At 55.5% G+C, this 14,207-nt stretch overlaps 4 protein-coding genes across 4 annotated transcripts; 3 read left to right on the top strand and 1 right to left on the bottom strand.

Annotated features, from left to right (window-relative positions):
- Positions 1-2,497: 2,497 nt before the first annotated feature.
- On the top strand, positions 2,498-4,315 carry NCS54_01244200 (Methyltransf-25 domain-containing protein; the record flags this gene model as incomplete). Its single annotated transcript, XM_053157675.1, has 1 exon — positions 2,498-4,315. One exon carries the CDS (start codon positions 2,498-2,500, stop codon positions 4,313-4,315), a length of 1,818 nt encoding a protein of 605 aa, XP_053013650.1.
- A 225-nt stretch (positions 4,316-4,540) lies between these two features.
- On the bottom strand, positions 4,541-5,368 carry NCS54_01244100 (Hypothetical protein; the record flags this gene model as incomplete). Its single annotated transcript, XM_053157674.1, has 4 exons — positions 4,541-4,595; positions 5,059-5,071; positions 5,122-5,265; positions 5,317-5,368. The coding sequence occupies 4 exons, from the start codon at positions 5,366-5,368 to the stop codon at positions 4,541-4,543; spliced, it is 264 nt and encodes an 87-aa protein (XP_053013649.1).
- A 244-nt stretch (positions 5,369-5,612) lies between these two features.
- On the top strand, positions 5,613-6,749 carry NCS54_01244000 (Hypothetical protein; the record flags this gene model as incomplete). Its single annotated transcript, XM_053157673.1, has 3 exons — positions 5,613-5,975; positions 6,047-6,223; positions 6,276-6,749. The coding sequence occupies 3 exons, from the start codon at positions 5,613-5,615 to the stop codon at positions 6,747-6,749; spliced, it is 1,014 nt and encodes a 337-aa protein (XP_053013648.1).
- Positions 6,750-11,283: 4,534 nt separating this feature from the next.
- On the top strand, positions 11,284-14,136 carry NCS54_01243900 (Hypothetical protein; the record flags this gene model as incomplete). Its single annotated transcript, XM_053157672.1, has 1 exon — positions 11,284-14,136. One exon carries the CDS (start codon positions 11,284-11,286, stop codon positions 14,134-14,136), a length of 2,853 nt encoding a protein of 950 aa, XP_053013647.1.
- Between the last annotated feature and the right edge of the window lie 71 nt (positions 14,137-14,207).

Genomic DNA, 14,207 nt, shown 5'->3' with positions numbered 1-14,207 from the left:
CTAGAGCGAGTCCAACGCTGCAAGAAGACTGTCGTATAGGAACTGGGATTCCGCAACCACAGCAGTGACGCAATGAGTTCAACTCCTCAACGGAAGCGATGGCGCTTTCAGCTCCGGGCGGAAGCGTTTCGATCAAGCTTGTTTATTGGCGTTTTGCCGACGCGATTTGATCCACTAGGACAAGCCGCACCCATTTTCGGGGCCTTCTTCGAATGAGGCCTGGGCCGACAAGCTAGGCCAAGCATTGCCCGAGTCAGGCTTCTCCAACTAGCGACTGCATTCGATGTTCGGTCAATGCCATTCAAATTGCAATCACGGTCCTCCCGACGGTGCTTCCGAGCAATTGGAACTTGCCAAAACATCGCGCAAAGTAGCATGGGGCTGATCGCAAAACTCCGGAATGAAGAGTTCCATCTCTGTCGTCCTAAGCATGCACGAGTCCGGATTGCTGGGCCTCTTAGGCAACAACAAACCCGGCTGGGGGTGACATCTCTACTAATCTGCCGAAAATAGCACCGTTCTCCCAGGAAAAGTGGTGCAACCAGTGGTACGAGGACCGTGAGGCTATGTGTGCCGTTCCGTGCTTGCTTTCAGACAACTCGAGCTCTCCTGAATACGGTCCGTGGGAAGAAGCTGTTTGAGGCTCGAAGCGCGGTTGCAAATCGAAGCCTCGGTGTCTCGGCTAGCAATCATTCAGGCGACCCGCCATGGAGAAGAGATGCATTCGATCATCCATCGTGCAGGCCACTGGGACACTCGAACAAGGCTGATCCTAGCAGCAATGCCAAAGTCGCATCACCATGTCCGTTGCAGATTGCGCCGGTTGCAGTTCGAGTCGAGTTGCAGGACGGGTCCTTTGAGCATGGATATTGATATTTCAACTGGCATAGAAGACGCTGATGACGGGCTTCACCAGCCACGACCCCCTCTCGGGCCAACCAAACAGGCCTCGGGACGCCCTGGCGCCAGGCTGAGGTTGATAATTCGATATGCGTCAATAGCACATCAGCGACCCGGATGACGGGCGGGAAAAGGGCCTCTCATGTGCGGGGGAGAGCCAACGGACGGCCGCCGCTCCACACCCCAGAACCCAGACTCGCTCCGCAGTCGAATGGGAATCTGGCTCTACAGGGCTAATGACAGCCGAATTGTCCGTTCGTGGTGGGAAAAAGCATCGCCCCGGGAGAAGCAGGTGAGGAGGGGAGGGGAGGGGAGGATGTGTGCGTCCCTTCTCTTCTCGTCGGGTTCCGTATATAGAATGTGACTGCTGCCGCCGCCCTCTGCCGCGACCTGAAACTTTACAGTTGGCTTGCCATCCGCTCCGCCGTGTGCAAACCGCGCCAAACTCTATCACCCGCGACAGTAACTCGTTTTCAGTGCGAGTGCCGGTCCTGCTGTTCTGTTTGAGGCGTCGACGCCAGAGCCCCTTCAGGCGAGAGGGTTTACTGTACGGTATCGGTCTGACATTTGACACGGGAGGCGCTGGTCGCCAGCTCGCTCAACTTGTTGACAGGGCCAAGCATCACGGGGGCCGTACTGCCCGAGAAGCGACGCCATCATCGCAGACTACTAGATCGGGCTGGTCTCACCATAGAGTCGGATGCTACGGCAGCGTCAACGCCTTGTCCAAACAGCCTGACGGCGTCCAAGACACAATCATCGAGAGCGTGAAAGATGACAGTCACGCCAGCGCGCCTCTACCAGGAAGACAACCACCCGGACGCGCAACTCGACGAGCAAACAAGTGCCAACGGATAGGAGGATCCACGGTTGCGAGCGCTTCCGATACATCACATTTGGCAGGCCATCTGCCCGAAATCCACGTTTCAGTTCTCGCCTCTGGTGGTTGGTTTTACACCGATCATCTCTGTCGGCATACAGACGATACGACAGTACCATTCGGGGCGCGTTTGACGGAAGGATCTGTTTCGAAGCCGGGTCGGGTCCCAGCAGTCCCAAACGGATAAGAGGCACCGTTTCCGAAATCATCTCCTGACGTCGTCTGTCTCCGTCTGGTCAACGGTCCGTCCTCCCAAGAACGGGTAGGGCACGATCAGCTGCTGCTGAGCATCGACAAAAGGGCCAAAGCAACGCAAGGCAGGGGGCTTCCTCATCTTGGATCAGCCAGACCGACCAGTGCCCAGTGTTGTTTCCCCTGCACGGTCAGCGCCCTAGTAGGGGATTCCTTCCGGGAGGCAATCCGGGCCAGGTCCGGGCTTCACAACCCAGTTCCGCGGTAGGAGAAGGGTTCTAGAAGCACCAGCTTTCGGCGAAGGCGGTGGATACGGCCAGGCACAGGACGCTCGCAGACTCTGCAGGGCAGCAGCAATTGGGTGCCGCGGTTCCAGCGTCTTTCTTTAGCGGCGGTGGAACGCCTCAGCCACCCCTGTTTGCTTGGGCTTGGGTAGGGTACCGCACCGCACACGGAGGTAGCCCTGGCCTAACCCCCCATCCATCGGCCAGCTTGCGCCAAAGAGGATAGCCCAGGACCGTGACAATGTCGGAATGGAGCGGATTTATCTACGCCTCTGCCGCCCCTTTACCCACCTTCAGTCGACGGACGCAGGGTGAAAAGGAGTGGCAGCGCCCTGAGACTCCCCCACGATCCAATTCGGCCTCACAAGACCCCAACCGCAGTCGACGTCCGTTTCGACACACGAGGACGTCCAGCGGCAGCCAGGGTAGCCGCTCGTCGCACGAGTCGTCCCTGCTGCATTCCAGCAGCCCCGCCGTGGGGGAAGACGACACCCATCACTCTCGTCCTCAGTCCAAGGTGGTGTCATCTGACTCGCGCGTGTCTGCTACCTTGACCTCGACCGTGAACTCTTCCAACAAATCTCTCCTGAGCCTTGGGACAGGCAGCACAGCGTCGTCCATCTTCTTCAACCGACCTCTGGTGGCCGCCGACAAGAACCGCCAGCGCGACCGTCAGATTCGCCATCGTCGCCCCGAGACCCCTTCGTCTGCTTCTGTTGATCTGAAAAATGTCGCCATGTATTCCGAGCTGGATGCCAGTAACAAGCCCATGTCGGGCGTCACCAAGCAGATAAACCTTTCCTTTCCACGAACCGACTCTGTATCATCGGCCAGCGGTACCACGATACTATCAACACACACCATGACCTCAACTGACCCTGCCAACTCGACCGAGAACCCCGCTACAAAACCCTTTGTCGTCCGCAATGGACGCACCTACTTTAACGACCCAGGGGCAGCCTATCCTCTCCCCGCCGACTTGACCGAGCTCCATCGACAGTCCCTTCGAACGCTGCTCTTGATACAAGTCTATGGCGCGCCCGTGGTTACCCCGTCACTAAGGGTAAATCCGCCACAGCGCGTTTTGGAGCTGGGATGTGGTACTGGGTTCTGGAGTATGATGTGCCACCGGTACTTTAAGGAGCGAGGCCACAGCGGGATCTCATTCACAGGCGTCGACATCGCGCCTCTAGCCCCGGGGAGCCCTGGGTCACCAGCCGAGCTTTGCAAGCCCGACAAGGACATGAATTGGCGGTTCGTCCAGCACGATCTTCGTCAGTTCCCCTGGCCTTTTGCGGAGGAAGAGTTCGACCTCATCATGGTCAAAGACTCGTGCATGATGGTTCCAAGTCATGTCTACCAGCTCTTCATCGAGGAGTACCTACGCATGCTCAAGCCTGGCGGTGTGATTGAGATATGGGACAGCGACCCGACGTTCCGTATGCTTCGGCCACATGTACCCAGCGCGGTACCCGGCTCCAATGAAGCAGAGGAGCATGAAGCAGCTCTGGACCTCGGCGCCTATCTGATGACACCAAAGACGCCACTCTCAGCACCACTGAACGCATTTCTAGTCGAGTACAACACCTGGCTATCACGTGCTCTCGAGGCTCGGCAACTTTCGCCTGTCCCTTGCTCTCTCATCAAGGCCTACCTTATGCAGGAAGCCGAGATTTTGACCGAGATCCGATCAAAGCGGTTGGCTATTCCCCTAAGCGAAGTCCGATGGGAGCGAGAGGGCGTCGGCGGTGTTGTGACCAAGGACGGCAAATCGTACGTGGAGATGAAGGCCAAGTCAACGCCGCACCAGAAGGTCGAGAAGAAGACCTTGACAGCAGGGCAAGCTGCACTGCGCAAGACTGCTCTCCTGACGGTTGCGCAGCTGGTGCAGGCGCTGGAACCGATTCTCCGAGAAGCGAGTGGCAAGAGCCAGGATGAGTGGGATGTCTGGCTCAGCAAGATGATGGCGGACCTTATGAGCGAGAGTGGGACAAGCTGGGGAGAGTGCTTGGAGGTGGGAGCATGGACAGCGAAGAAGAGACTCGTTCCCGCTAGTTAAATCACGGGGGCATCACGCAAAAGCAAAGAAAGTCGCCCACGTGGGTGACAGCAGACGATCTGGCAATAGTTTCTATCCGATGCCAGGGCTGGAATGCTCCCACGGTCACAACGTGGGGGCACATGTCTTATATCCCGATACGGCTTCCTACTCGACTACTCCGTCACCTCGATCTCTCTCGACTTCCTCACGCCTTTCGATACCAGCATCTTCTACATACCCCCTTTACGCGTCGGCATCATACCGTTTTCTCAAAGTGCGATACCTTTTTAAATAGTACCTATACCCAGATGATTAGCAAAAATAGCAAGGACCAGGCTTGGAATTTTGGCAGGGGGGGGGAGGGCGAGGTTGGAGAATGGAAGAGGATGAGAAGGATGAGAATATGTTTTTTTCTGGACATGGCTTGCCTCGGGACAAATGAGGTTTCTTGGATATTTTCTTTTTCTCGTGTAAACAGGAACACTGAGACGCTGATGCCGCACATACTGGTGTTGTTTTCGGCTTGCAGCTTTTTTCTCCCATGATTTATGGAGGCTTTTTGATGAGGTGGTTTGGGCGGATGGGTGGGAAAATGATATGAATTTGGGTAGTGTTTTCCAAATAGACGGATGAATTGATGCTTGAACCAACATCTTGATGGCCGAACATGAAGGGATGCCCCGTGAGAAGACAGTTGCTGGTGAATCGAGCGAGTCCGCTCCCACGTAACACATTCAACAGGAAGGAACGACGTCACTTACAATGTCTCGATCTCTGCAACAAGTCAGTACATGTGATCCATGAGTCCGGCTAGGGGATCTCACCCTTCTTGACATATTCAGCCTGCGCAATGCCCTGCCGGATCTTGTCCTCATCGCGCTCAGCAGCCTTGGAGATGAAGGCCTTGTGCAGACGAGGACGAAAGTAGTCGAAGCCGAGGGGGTATTCTCGGCCAAGATATAGCAGCTCTACCGAGGCGTTAGTTATATCCCCTCTCGATGGAGAGCCAAGGCTCAGACCTTTGTAGATAGCAATGACTTGACGTCGTAGCTCGGGGTTAAGACTCGCCATCTTGCGTCTGCATGATCCAGCGCCAACAGGTTCAATGGCACTGCTTCAAGTATGAAGCCGAATGTATGATGCCGAGTCGACATGTTTCCCCCATGCTGTGGCTCAACCACCCCCGCATCGCCACATCAGCCTCCACCCATGCAAGGCTACCTCAAGTTATTCCACCCCGCTACAGCTTCAGCCACAAACCAACCTCCCATCATCAAACCACCCACCAAGATACACACCCAATTGACCGTTCACCATGGTTCCGAAACCTCCGAGATTATTTACCCGGCGCTCAACACCCGCAACAAGAGTCTTTCCAAACCTCCGTAACATCCAGCCCGGATTGCAGCCGCGGCGAGGCGGCATCCCCAAGGACCCGAACGATGCGGAACGGAGGAAGACCCTGCGCTCCATGTACCAGGACATGGGCGTCATGGTGTACTCGGGTATCAGCACGGCGCAGGTTAACAGGATCGGCGACGTGCTGAATGAGGCTACCAAACCGAGTTTCCGGCTCAGCATACCCCCGAAGGAGCAGGGCGATGCCAAGTTTGACAAGTTCACCATGTACCGGCTGCAGACGGAGGAGTGGCATGTCGACCAGGTTTTCAAGCCCAAGGTTTGTTGAAGCCGAATTGATTTTCTCATGTCGTTCTGGTACGGGTGCTGACTTGTTTCTTCTCTTCCCAGCGTGGATCCATCACTCTCGAAGGATTATTCGACTTGGCTCTCAAGGCGGCGCGGCAATGGGCAGGCCATATCTTGGAAAAGGCCGAGGGTATAGAGTCATTGAAGGGCTCTTTTGGGCTTACAGAAACAGAGGTGAAAATAGCATACGACTCTACCAACCGTGGCGGTGTCATCCTTGTAAGTCACTACATCTCTCCCTTTGGGCGAATACCAGACCAACATGACGCAGCACACAACGAACGGACCCCGACGTCTCCCCGTCGAGGCATACGTCCTCGCAGCAGGGGGAAACAAGTTCTCACTCAGGGTGAACCTCGTCAGCGCCGGCATGAGGAAATCCCTCGGGAGGGTAAACATCAATCTTGTGCCATACAGTAAGCGAGATGGCCATGTCGACATACCGACGTGGGAGTCGACGGTGAAAGAAATATTCAAACTCGCCCCGAACGACTGTGGCTCCGATGTTGCGCTACTACGGGAGACAATGGACAGCTTTTACAACCTGGAACGTGAGGTTTGGGACGATATCTACTTGAAGGAGGCTGAGGCGAAAGCCAAAAAGGAGGAAGAAGCCAAAGCCGAGATAGAGGAAGAGGCAAAAGCCCAAGTGGAGGAGGAAGAAGCGGAGTCTCAAACTAAAAAGCCAGAAGAGATCGATGCTCAGCCAGAACAAAACAGTGCTGAGCCTTCCACCAAAAGTTGAGGACATGAGCGTTGAGTTCGGGGGAGATATTGTACGATGACAGCATACATTCACCGCTTGACAGAGCAAGCCAGCAGAGACAAGATCACTTCAAAGAAATGGGGTCATCTAGAGATGTCAGTTTTGTTCAAAGCTCGATACGGTCCCTGTATCTCACCGTGCTCACCTTCACAAGCCCTGCTCACCTCGACGATACCCCATGTCCGGGATTTTATTCATCCATAGACAGCCCTTGTCTCGCAAGCACGCGACAGCCGGAAAACCCACGAAGAAAAAACGGCGCGGAAAAGGGGAAAAAAGCAAGCACAAAACGGTGTGGCTAAACGCTTCGCAGCACCAAGTTGTCGTGTAACGGGCGCGGCAACCTCCCAACACACCGTCTTGTTCCCATCGGCGTGGTCGGGGTTGATTGGTGCCGGGTTGTCGTCACGCGCAGCAAAGAGATGCGTCGTGTGCAGGAGAAGGGTGGGAGGCACTTGAAAGGAGCATCCCACGAAAATAGCATGATGCTGGGTATCCCCAAGTGTTGCGATCCAATCGTCATGGTATTGTGGTTGTTTCGAGCCTGTTGGATGGGACGGGATGTTTCAAGCAACCTCCGGTTTGCCTATTATGGAAGTAGGTCAAGAGATACTCCATCGTGATAACGCAAGACGATCTTGAGAGGATTCGCATGTCAATCAAGTCCCATATCTGGAAGCATCCGACGTCAGCTCCCCAGAGAAAACCACGCATCGGGATCGTAACCGGGCGCTTCTGCAGAGACAACCTGACAAAGCCATGGATGTCTTTGACAGACACCAGAGCCTCCCAGCTAAAAACGCCAGCTTGGAGTGGCGCCCTTCATGCAGCACGGCGCATCCCGCGCGCGGCCAGAGCTACTGTACAGCGATCCCCGCCCTCGAAAAGGGTCCAGACCAGGGAGCTGGTGGTGCTGGTCGCTTCGACTGCCGTTGGGGCCTTCAGGGTTCGGCTCCGGGATTGACTCTGACCATGGAGAAGCTCGAGATGATCAGTGAGGCAAACGACATTAGAGTCAGGCCACCGCCACCAGAGACTGCCGCCGTAGGCAAGCAAATCACTGCCTAGAGCAGACCGTCACGGTAACCCAGCAGCAACTGGATAACCCCTCACCGTCATTTGACCATGACCACCCCGCGGGCTCTGGCTCTGGCTCTTGCACACGGCTTGTTGCTAGCATGGCCGCAATGCGTGATGGAGGATGTTGTGCAGGGACGGCGTGATAAGGCGGACCAAAGAAAATCAAGACAAGTGCCGGCGCCGGCGGCATCAAAGGGACCAAGGCCAAAGCCAAGATGCGGGCGTAGTGTTGCGATTTGCTAGAGCGACCATGATCGTCGTCCTCCTTGCAAGTATCGGCCTCCTCATCCCTGTATTGTTGAAGCGAGACCCGAGCATGTGAGTTGAGGATCCAAGGCGCGCTGAATCTATCTACCGAGAATCGAGGGCAAATTACCGAGAAGCACGATCGTGCATTCTCGTTATGGGATAGTCCTCCCTTGGCCAAGGAAAAAGGCCTCGGAAAATAACAAAGACCAAGGCCAAGGTGAAAGCGGCGGTCTGACACGACAGACATGGCTCCAGGGCTTGTCCTTGCCATAGCGCACATGCCAGGCCATGAGTGGATGGGATCTGTCGTGTGGAGAGGGCACAAGCATGGATGAGCATGGCCTTGCACCCTGACCGTTTATGCCGTGGCAGCAGATCTGGTTCACGGCGAGATACTCCATTCGCAGAGCAAAAATAGCGGGACGATCGGCGCGTCTGTTTTCGGTCGTGACTGAGTAATGAGGGGGTTTTGCTGGTGTTGTTGCGGCCAGTGGTACAGGCATCATTTACCAGGGGTGGGGACTTGAAGAGACTTGTGCGTTCTAGCAGGGGTCTTGTGAGTGCGACATGCTGCAACTGAGTAGTATTCTGGATAAAGGCAACAGGCGAAAGTTCCTAAAGAGTAAGTACAGCGTAGGATTGGACAAGAAGGCCTGCGATGCTGGTCACAATCGGCGATGGTCCAAGTTGAGCCAAGGATCGTTCGTGATAATGTTGGTCAAAAGCGGGACGAGAGATTGAAGGATGCGCGAGACCAGGTTTTAAACGAGCAGAGAGTGAAAGAGTTGAAGAGGATCTGAAGCAATTGAGATCTGATATCTCTCAGTTACACAGACTGCGACTGTGTGATGGCCAACTTACCTGACATAGCATCAGCCAACCCACGTTACTCGTTCAAAATCAGCCACCACGCTCTCTGCATGGCATGGGCGTTTCGACACGACTCAAGCCAAAGGACTTTCATCGTCCGTGTCCGTACGTAGCCAGGGATTGATGATCCTGGAAACATGGTTCAATAACCCTTGCTGCCATGCCCATGGCCGGCCCATTTCCCCTTGATCGACCCAGGCCCTTTCCCCCAATCGGCAGTCCGTGGCGTAAACGACGTCAGTAGCAAAACACAGGCCTTGGAGGGGAAAATGACCAAGAGGTGGTATCGGCCGTCTTCCCAAGTTTCACCTTGATCCGGCCGAGCTGAGGGGCGACCGCCAAAAGCTTAACATCTGGGGCGCTACTCGGCGATTCGTCCGAGGCGAGCCAGCAGTGTGGCCACCGGAGGCTGCCGAGGTGAGGGCTTCGCTCCAGGGCTAGGCAGGTATGTAACCAGGTGAGAGAAGACAGGTACCGCACCGTACCATCTGATGAGGCTGGATGTTGTTGTCTGTTTTGCGGAGGGAGCTGAGACGAGACCGGGAGTCCCGGGGTGAACCCTGGCCAAGCCCGTGACAGAGGATGCAAGCGATGGCGTGCGCACGCACGCACACGTTGTGTTTGTCTTATGAAAGGCAGAAGCCATCTTGTGAGAAGATCCGGATACGCGGATGCAGGTAAAGGGAGTCAGTCAGTCAATCATGCCGTTGTCGTGGTATTCATGGTCATCTTGAGACACGAGGCCAAGTCGCAATAATTGTCGATTGTCTCCTCACGTCATGAATAGACCAAGACGCGGTGATGCGCCAATCAACGTGGTTTGTTTATGAAGGAGTGAGACTGTCAACTTTGTGTCTGTCTGTCAATCAATCAAAGCTTTGGTCTTGTGATGGATGTGGATGGAGCAGCCTGCCAATTGTTTCGCGCCTTCTTTCCTTTGCCAAAAGCAGGGCTCGCACAGTATTCAAGACGGTGCGATTGATTGTGGAGAGGACTCCAAGCCCTCCTCCAACTTAGTTTTCCAGGCAAAACTCCGTTACGGAATTCGAGAGCCAGCCTCGGTATTTGAACAGTGGTGTTCTTCATCGATCGTCCTTATCATATGCTATGGACGAATGGATGCATTGACAGATGAGCTCCCCGTGTCATGAGTTGATTAGGGCTGGTCGATTGGTCGATCGTGGACACAGTCAGCGCAGAGTAGCGCCTCGTCTCATCCGACCCAACCTTGTTCCTGGGTACCTGATCCGTTGGCATTTGTTGATCAAGGAAGCACCGGGAACTTTGTACGAATCTTGTATCAAAATCAAATCCTCTTGCCAGAAGACCAGCGTTTAGCCGCTCGCGGGGACAAGAAAACGCGGCGCAGCAAAGCTTGACACGCTCCTCGCTGACCCGACGGCCCAGGGCCAATTATCGACTCACTGACACGAATCGGTACCCACCGATACCTGCAACGCTCGTACTTCCCCACCTATTGACACGCCTTTAGCGCTCACCTCAGGTAGACCCAAGTCCCCCTCAATTCCGCCCTGGACCCCTCGCGGCTCGTGATAATGTGGTTCTGAACGCAGCTGGGCCTCGAGCCCTGGACCCGACCTGTTCAGCCACTAAATCTACAGTGGGCTCAGTGGACCATGGCCCTATGGCAGCCCCCCGTGGCACAGTGTGAATCCGCATCCCAGCACCCCGCCCACTGCCTCGCTCGCTATTCCCGTTCCCGTCCATCCATCCTTTTGCATTCGGTCGCTCCATTCCTTTCCATTTCTCTTACTTCCACTTCCACAAGCACGAGCCTGGCCTCGACAGCCAAAAATCTCCCACCTCCACCAACTTCAACTCTTATCCACATCAACAACCTCGCACAGTTTGTAGCGTCTCGTAAATCAGGCAGAACTACACGACACATTCGCTCCCTGAGGCCCTCCGGCCGATACTAGCCACATTTTTCGCTTCTCGAGCCGACGAGTAGTCCCCCTCCTTGCCGGTCCTTATCGTTTTCACGTCAGGTCCCTCGACCGTTGTTTTTGCTGTGATCCGTCTGGACGCCCACCGATTCGAATGCATATGTCGACCCCGAACTCTATTGTCGCAACGACTTTCCTACCTTTTCTACCGACCTCGACTCCGATATCAGATTCTCTGCCCCTCGGTTCGTACTAGGTGGCCGACAAAATCAGTCTGGGCTTGCAACTAGCCAAATCCCTCGACCTTTCAAGCCCTTCATCTCGAAAGGCTTGCCCCGGCTGCCGGCCCTGGTCCGAAGAGGTGCTTGGGTTCGTCAGACTGTGGCAAGAGGTCAAAGTCGTTGCGCATGCCTCGCGCTCCAGGTTCGGGCAAGCGACAGCAAGGCGCCGCCAGTCACCGCGACACTCGTCATGAGAATGGCCTTGTAGGCCCGGCCAAGCGATCTTCAGACAAGAAGGGCTCAGGGCAGCTCGACAGCTCTGCTCGCCGATCCGACCAAGGCGTCGCCGGCGCTGCAGGGCAGTCGACGCCAGCCAACGGCCTCACCAACGGTTCCTACAAGCACTGCGTTTATGATGCCTCCAACGATTCTCGCGCCAACGACGATCCCCGCCGCTCCTCGCTCGGCGCCGTATCCGAAATGTCCTCCGACTCATCCAACTCCGGCGGCACCAATGGTGTCGTCGACGCCGGCCACCGTCAGATCGATGTCAATGCCATGAAGAACGCCGACGTTCACCGCGACTCGGGTCCATTCGATCTCGCCACCACCGTCCTCAAGACTCTGCCCATGCAGGATACGCTCGCGATTCTGATCATCCTCATGCACGTCCCGTCGCTCTCGCTTACGGTCATCTACACCATCTTCACGTTCCTCACCTTTGTCCCTCCCGTCACGACCAGCTCGGGCATGAACATCAACCTCGCCGAGATCTTTGACGGAAACTCTACTATGCCGTCCTTGGTCACAGTTTTGTGTATGGATTTCTTCTTCCTTTTGATATGGCTTTTCCTGTGGGGTCCGATCCAGGATGCAATTCTAGATTTCGCCAAACCAGTCATTGCCATTACTCTAGGAGGAGGGACCAGCACGAGGGACGGGACTTCGAGAGGACTCACCACATGCTTCATGTGGGTGGTTGGCCATCATCTACTCCGAGGAACTAAAGCTCACTGGGGTCGCGTGGCTCGCCACATCCCGGAGCATTGGCGAATCCCTCATGTTTTCAACAGCTCTCTCAACCCCACCTCGAGCGTGTACGATAAGAGGAGTGCATATGGGTGGGTGAGGAGCGTTTTGGCTATACACATCTTGACACAGGGCATCGTACGATATGTTCGAGAATGGTATTTGAGGCGCGAAAAGGCCAATGCCTCTGTCGGAGTCAGCGATCCCGAGGCCGGGAAGCCGCCCAGCGTGGTAGGTGACACGACCAACGAGGGAGGATTCGCGACGCCCGATACAGAGACAGGGCTGCAATCAGCGCCTCCTGTGTCAACAAGCAAAAAAAGAAGAAAACAAAGCACTCAAGTTCGCCTACAGCAACCACTATGGGCGGCACTAGCGAGCACAAAGATTGTTGTAGTGAAGGAATATGAGCTGTCCCATGCGGCCTCAGAGTCGGCTGGGACTAACGCAACTGACATTCACAACCTTGGAAACGCTCCTTTCAACAACCAACCCAGCCAAATATGGATATCCTACATCGGAAGCGATGAAGTATGTTTTAGCACCAGCCATTTCCCCGAAATCGATGACGACGCACCGCGATCCGTCGAGTCTTCAGGCGAGGACTCGCGACCTTCCAATATCGACACTTCGAAGCCTTTCTACGTCCGGGTTAACAACGCTGTCTGGCAGCCTACGCGCATGTTTCCTATTGAGGAATCCCCGGAGGATTCACGAGAGGGTGTGCGTTGGACGGGCGATATTTACGGACTCCGACCTGCTTCCAAGTACGAGTGCGAGTTTCTAGACAGCCAGACGGACAAGGTTCTTTTCTCGACCAGCATCAGGACCGTCCAGGCTACGCAGCGAGAGGCGGACGGTGTCCCCCCTCCCGTGGCCAATGGACAGCGTTCTCTCCGACCGGATTCCCCCGCCACGACTCTCAGGACTTCGCTTGCTGCGGTTGAGCTGAAGTTCAACGAGGAAAAGTCACGCCTCAAGACTCTTCGAAAGGAGTTTAAGAACCGGGCCAGCAGTCTCAGAAAGGACAACGAGCTTTTGGATAACCAACTTGCGTCTGCCGGAAACCACGACGAAAAATTCAGACAAAAGATTCGCCAACAGGAACTTGGAAAAGCGCAAGCCGAGCGGGAGACCAAGGAGATTACTGAACAGCTCAAAAACTTTGACCACTCGCCTGACCTCCTCGAGCATAAGAAGAGAGTCGAGAGACAATACAGCAGTGAAAAGAAGGTTTTTGATACGGCTCAGAAAGCGTTCAAGGAACACAAGGTCGGACTGGAGAAGGAGATCAAGGCCAAGGAGGTTGAAAAGTCCAACCTCAACACTCGCCGAAACAAGGTCGCCACGCGCATTGCCAAGGTTGAGAACGAGCTTGCCAACATCACCGATGCTAACAACCGTGGTCTTGACGAAGCCGAACGACGCAACCAGGAGCGTAATGTCTGGCAGGAGCATGTAGCCGGCATCGAAGCGAACTACAATGAGCGGCTTGCCCAAGTCCGTGCTGACAACGCGGCTCGGGCTGAGCACATCAGGAACGCCCAGATGCAGCTGCAGAGCTTCCATGAGTTCATCAACTCGGCCAACGGCATGGCGTATGAGCTGGCTGATGCAGGCCACCCGCACCTTGGTCCTCCTTTCCAACCCACCACGACCACGACGAGTACTTGGAATCCTGATCCCACAGCTCCTCCGCACTACCCGACCGGTCTCTGGCAGGGTTCGAGCGATGTCCTTCCTTCTGTTTCTGCTCCTGCACTCCCGTCCATGTCGCTTTGGCAGCCCCCGCCGACTGCGTTGTCTTTTGAGCCACGAGTGACCCGATCTAGAGGACGCAGCTCCAGCATGCTGAGTAACGTCAGCGGCTTCACGCAGTCGAGCGATGAGGAGTATGCGTCGCCACCCATGGAGCCTCATCGAGTCAGACACATCTGGGCGAGTCGCACCAGGGCCAGCGGAAGCGGTGGCGGTAGCACCGGCAGCAGCGGTGATCCGACAAGCCCTTGAGTGTCTGCACAGCTGTGTGAGCGATTCGTTTGGACTTGATGGAGATCTGTAACTGGTGGAAGCGGCTGTTT

This window comes from Fusarium falciforme, chromosome 10, assembly GCF_026873545.1.
Source record: "Fusarium falciforme chromosome 10, complete sequence".
NCBI classification, from domain to species: Eukaryota; Fungi; Ascomycota; class Sordariomycetes; order Hypocreales; family Nectriaceae; genus Fusarium; species Fusarium falciforme.
The sequence above is the reverse complement of the archived record's forward strand: the minus strand, read 5'-3'. Positions and strand labels throughout refer to the sequence as shown.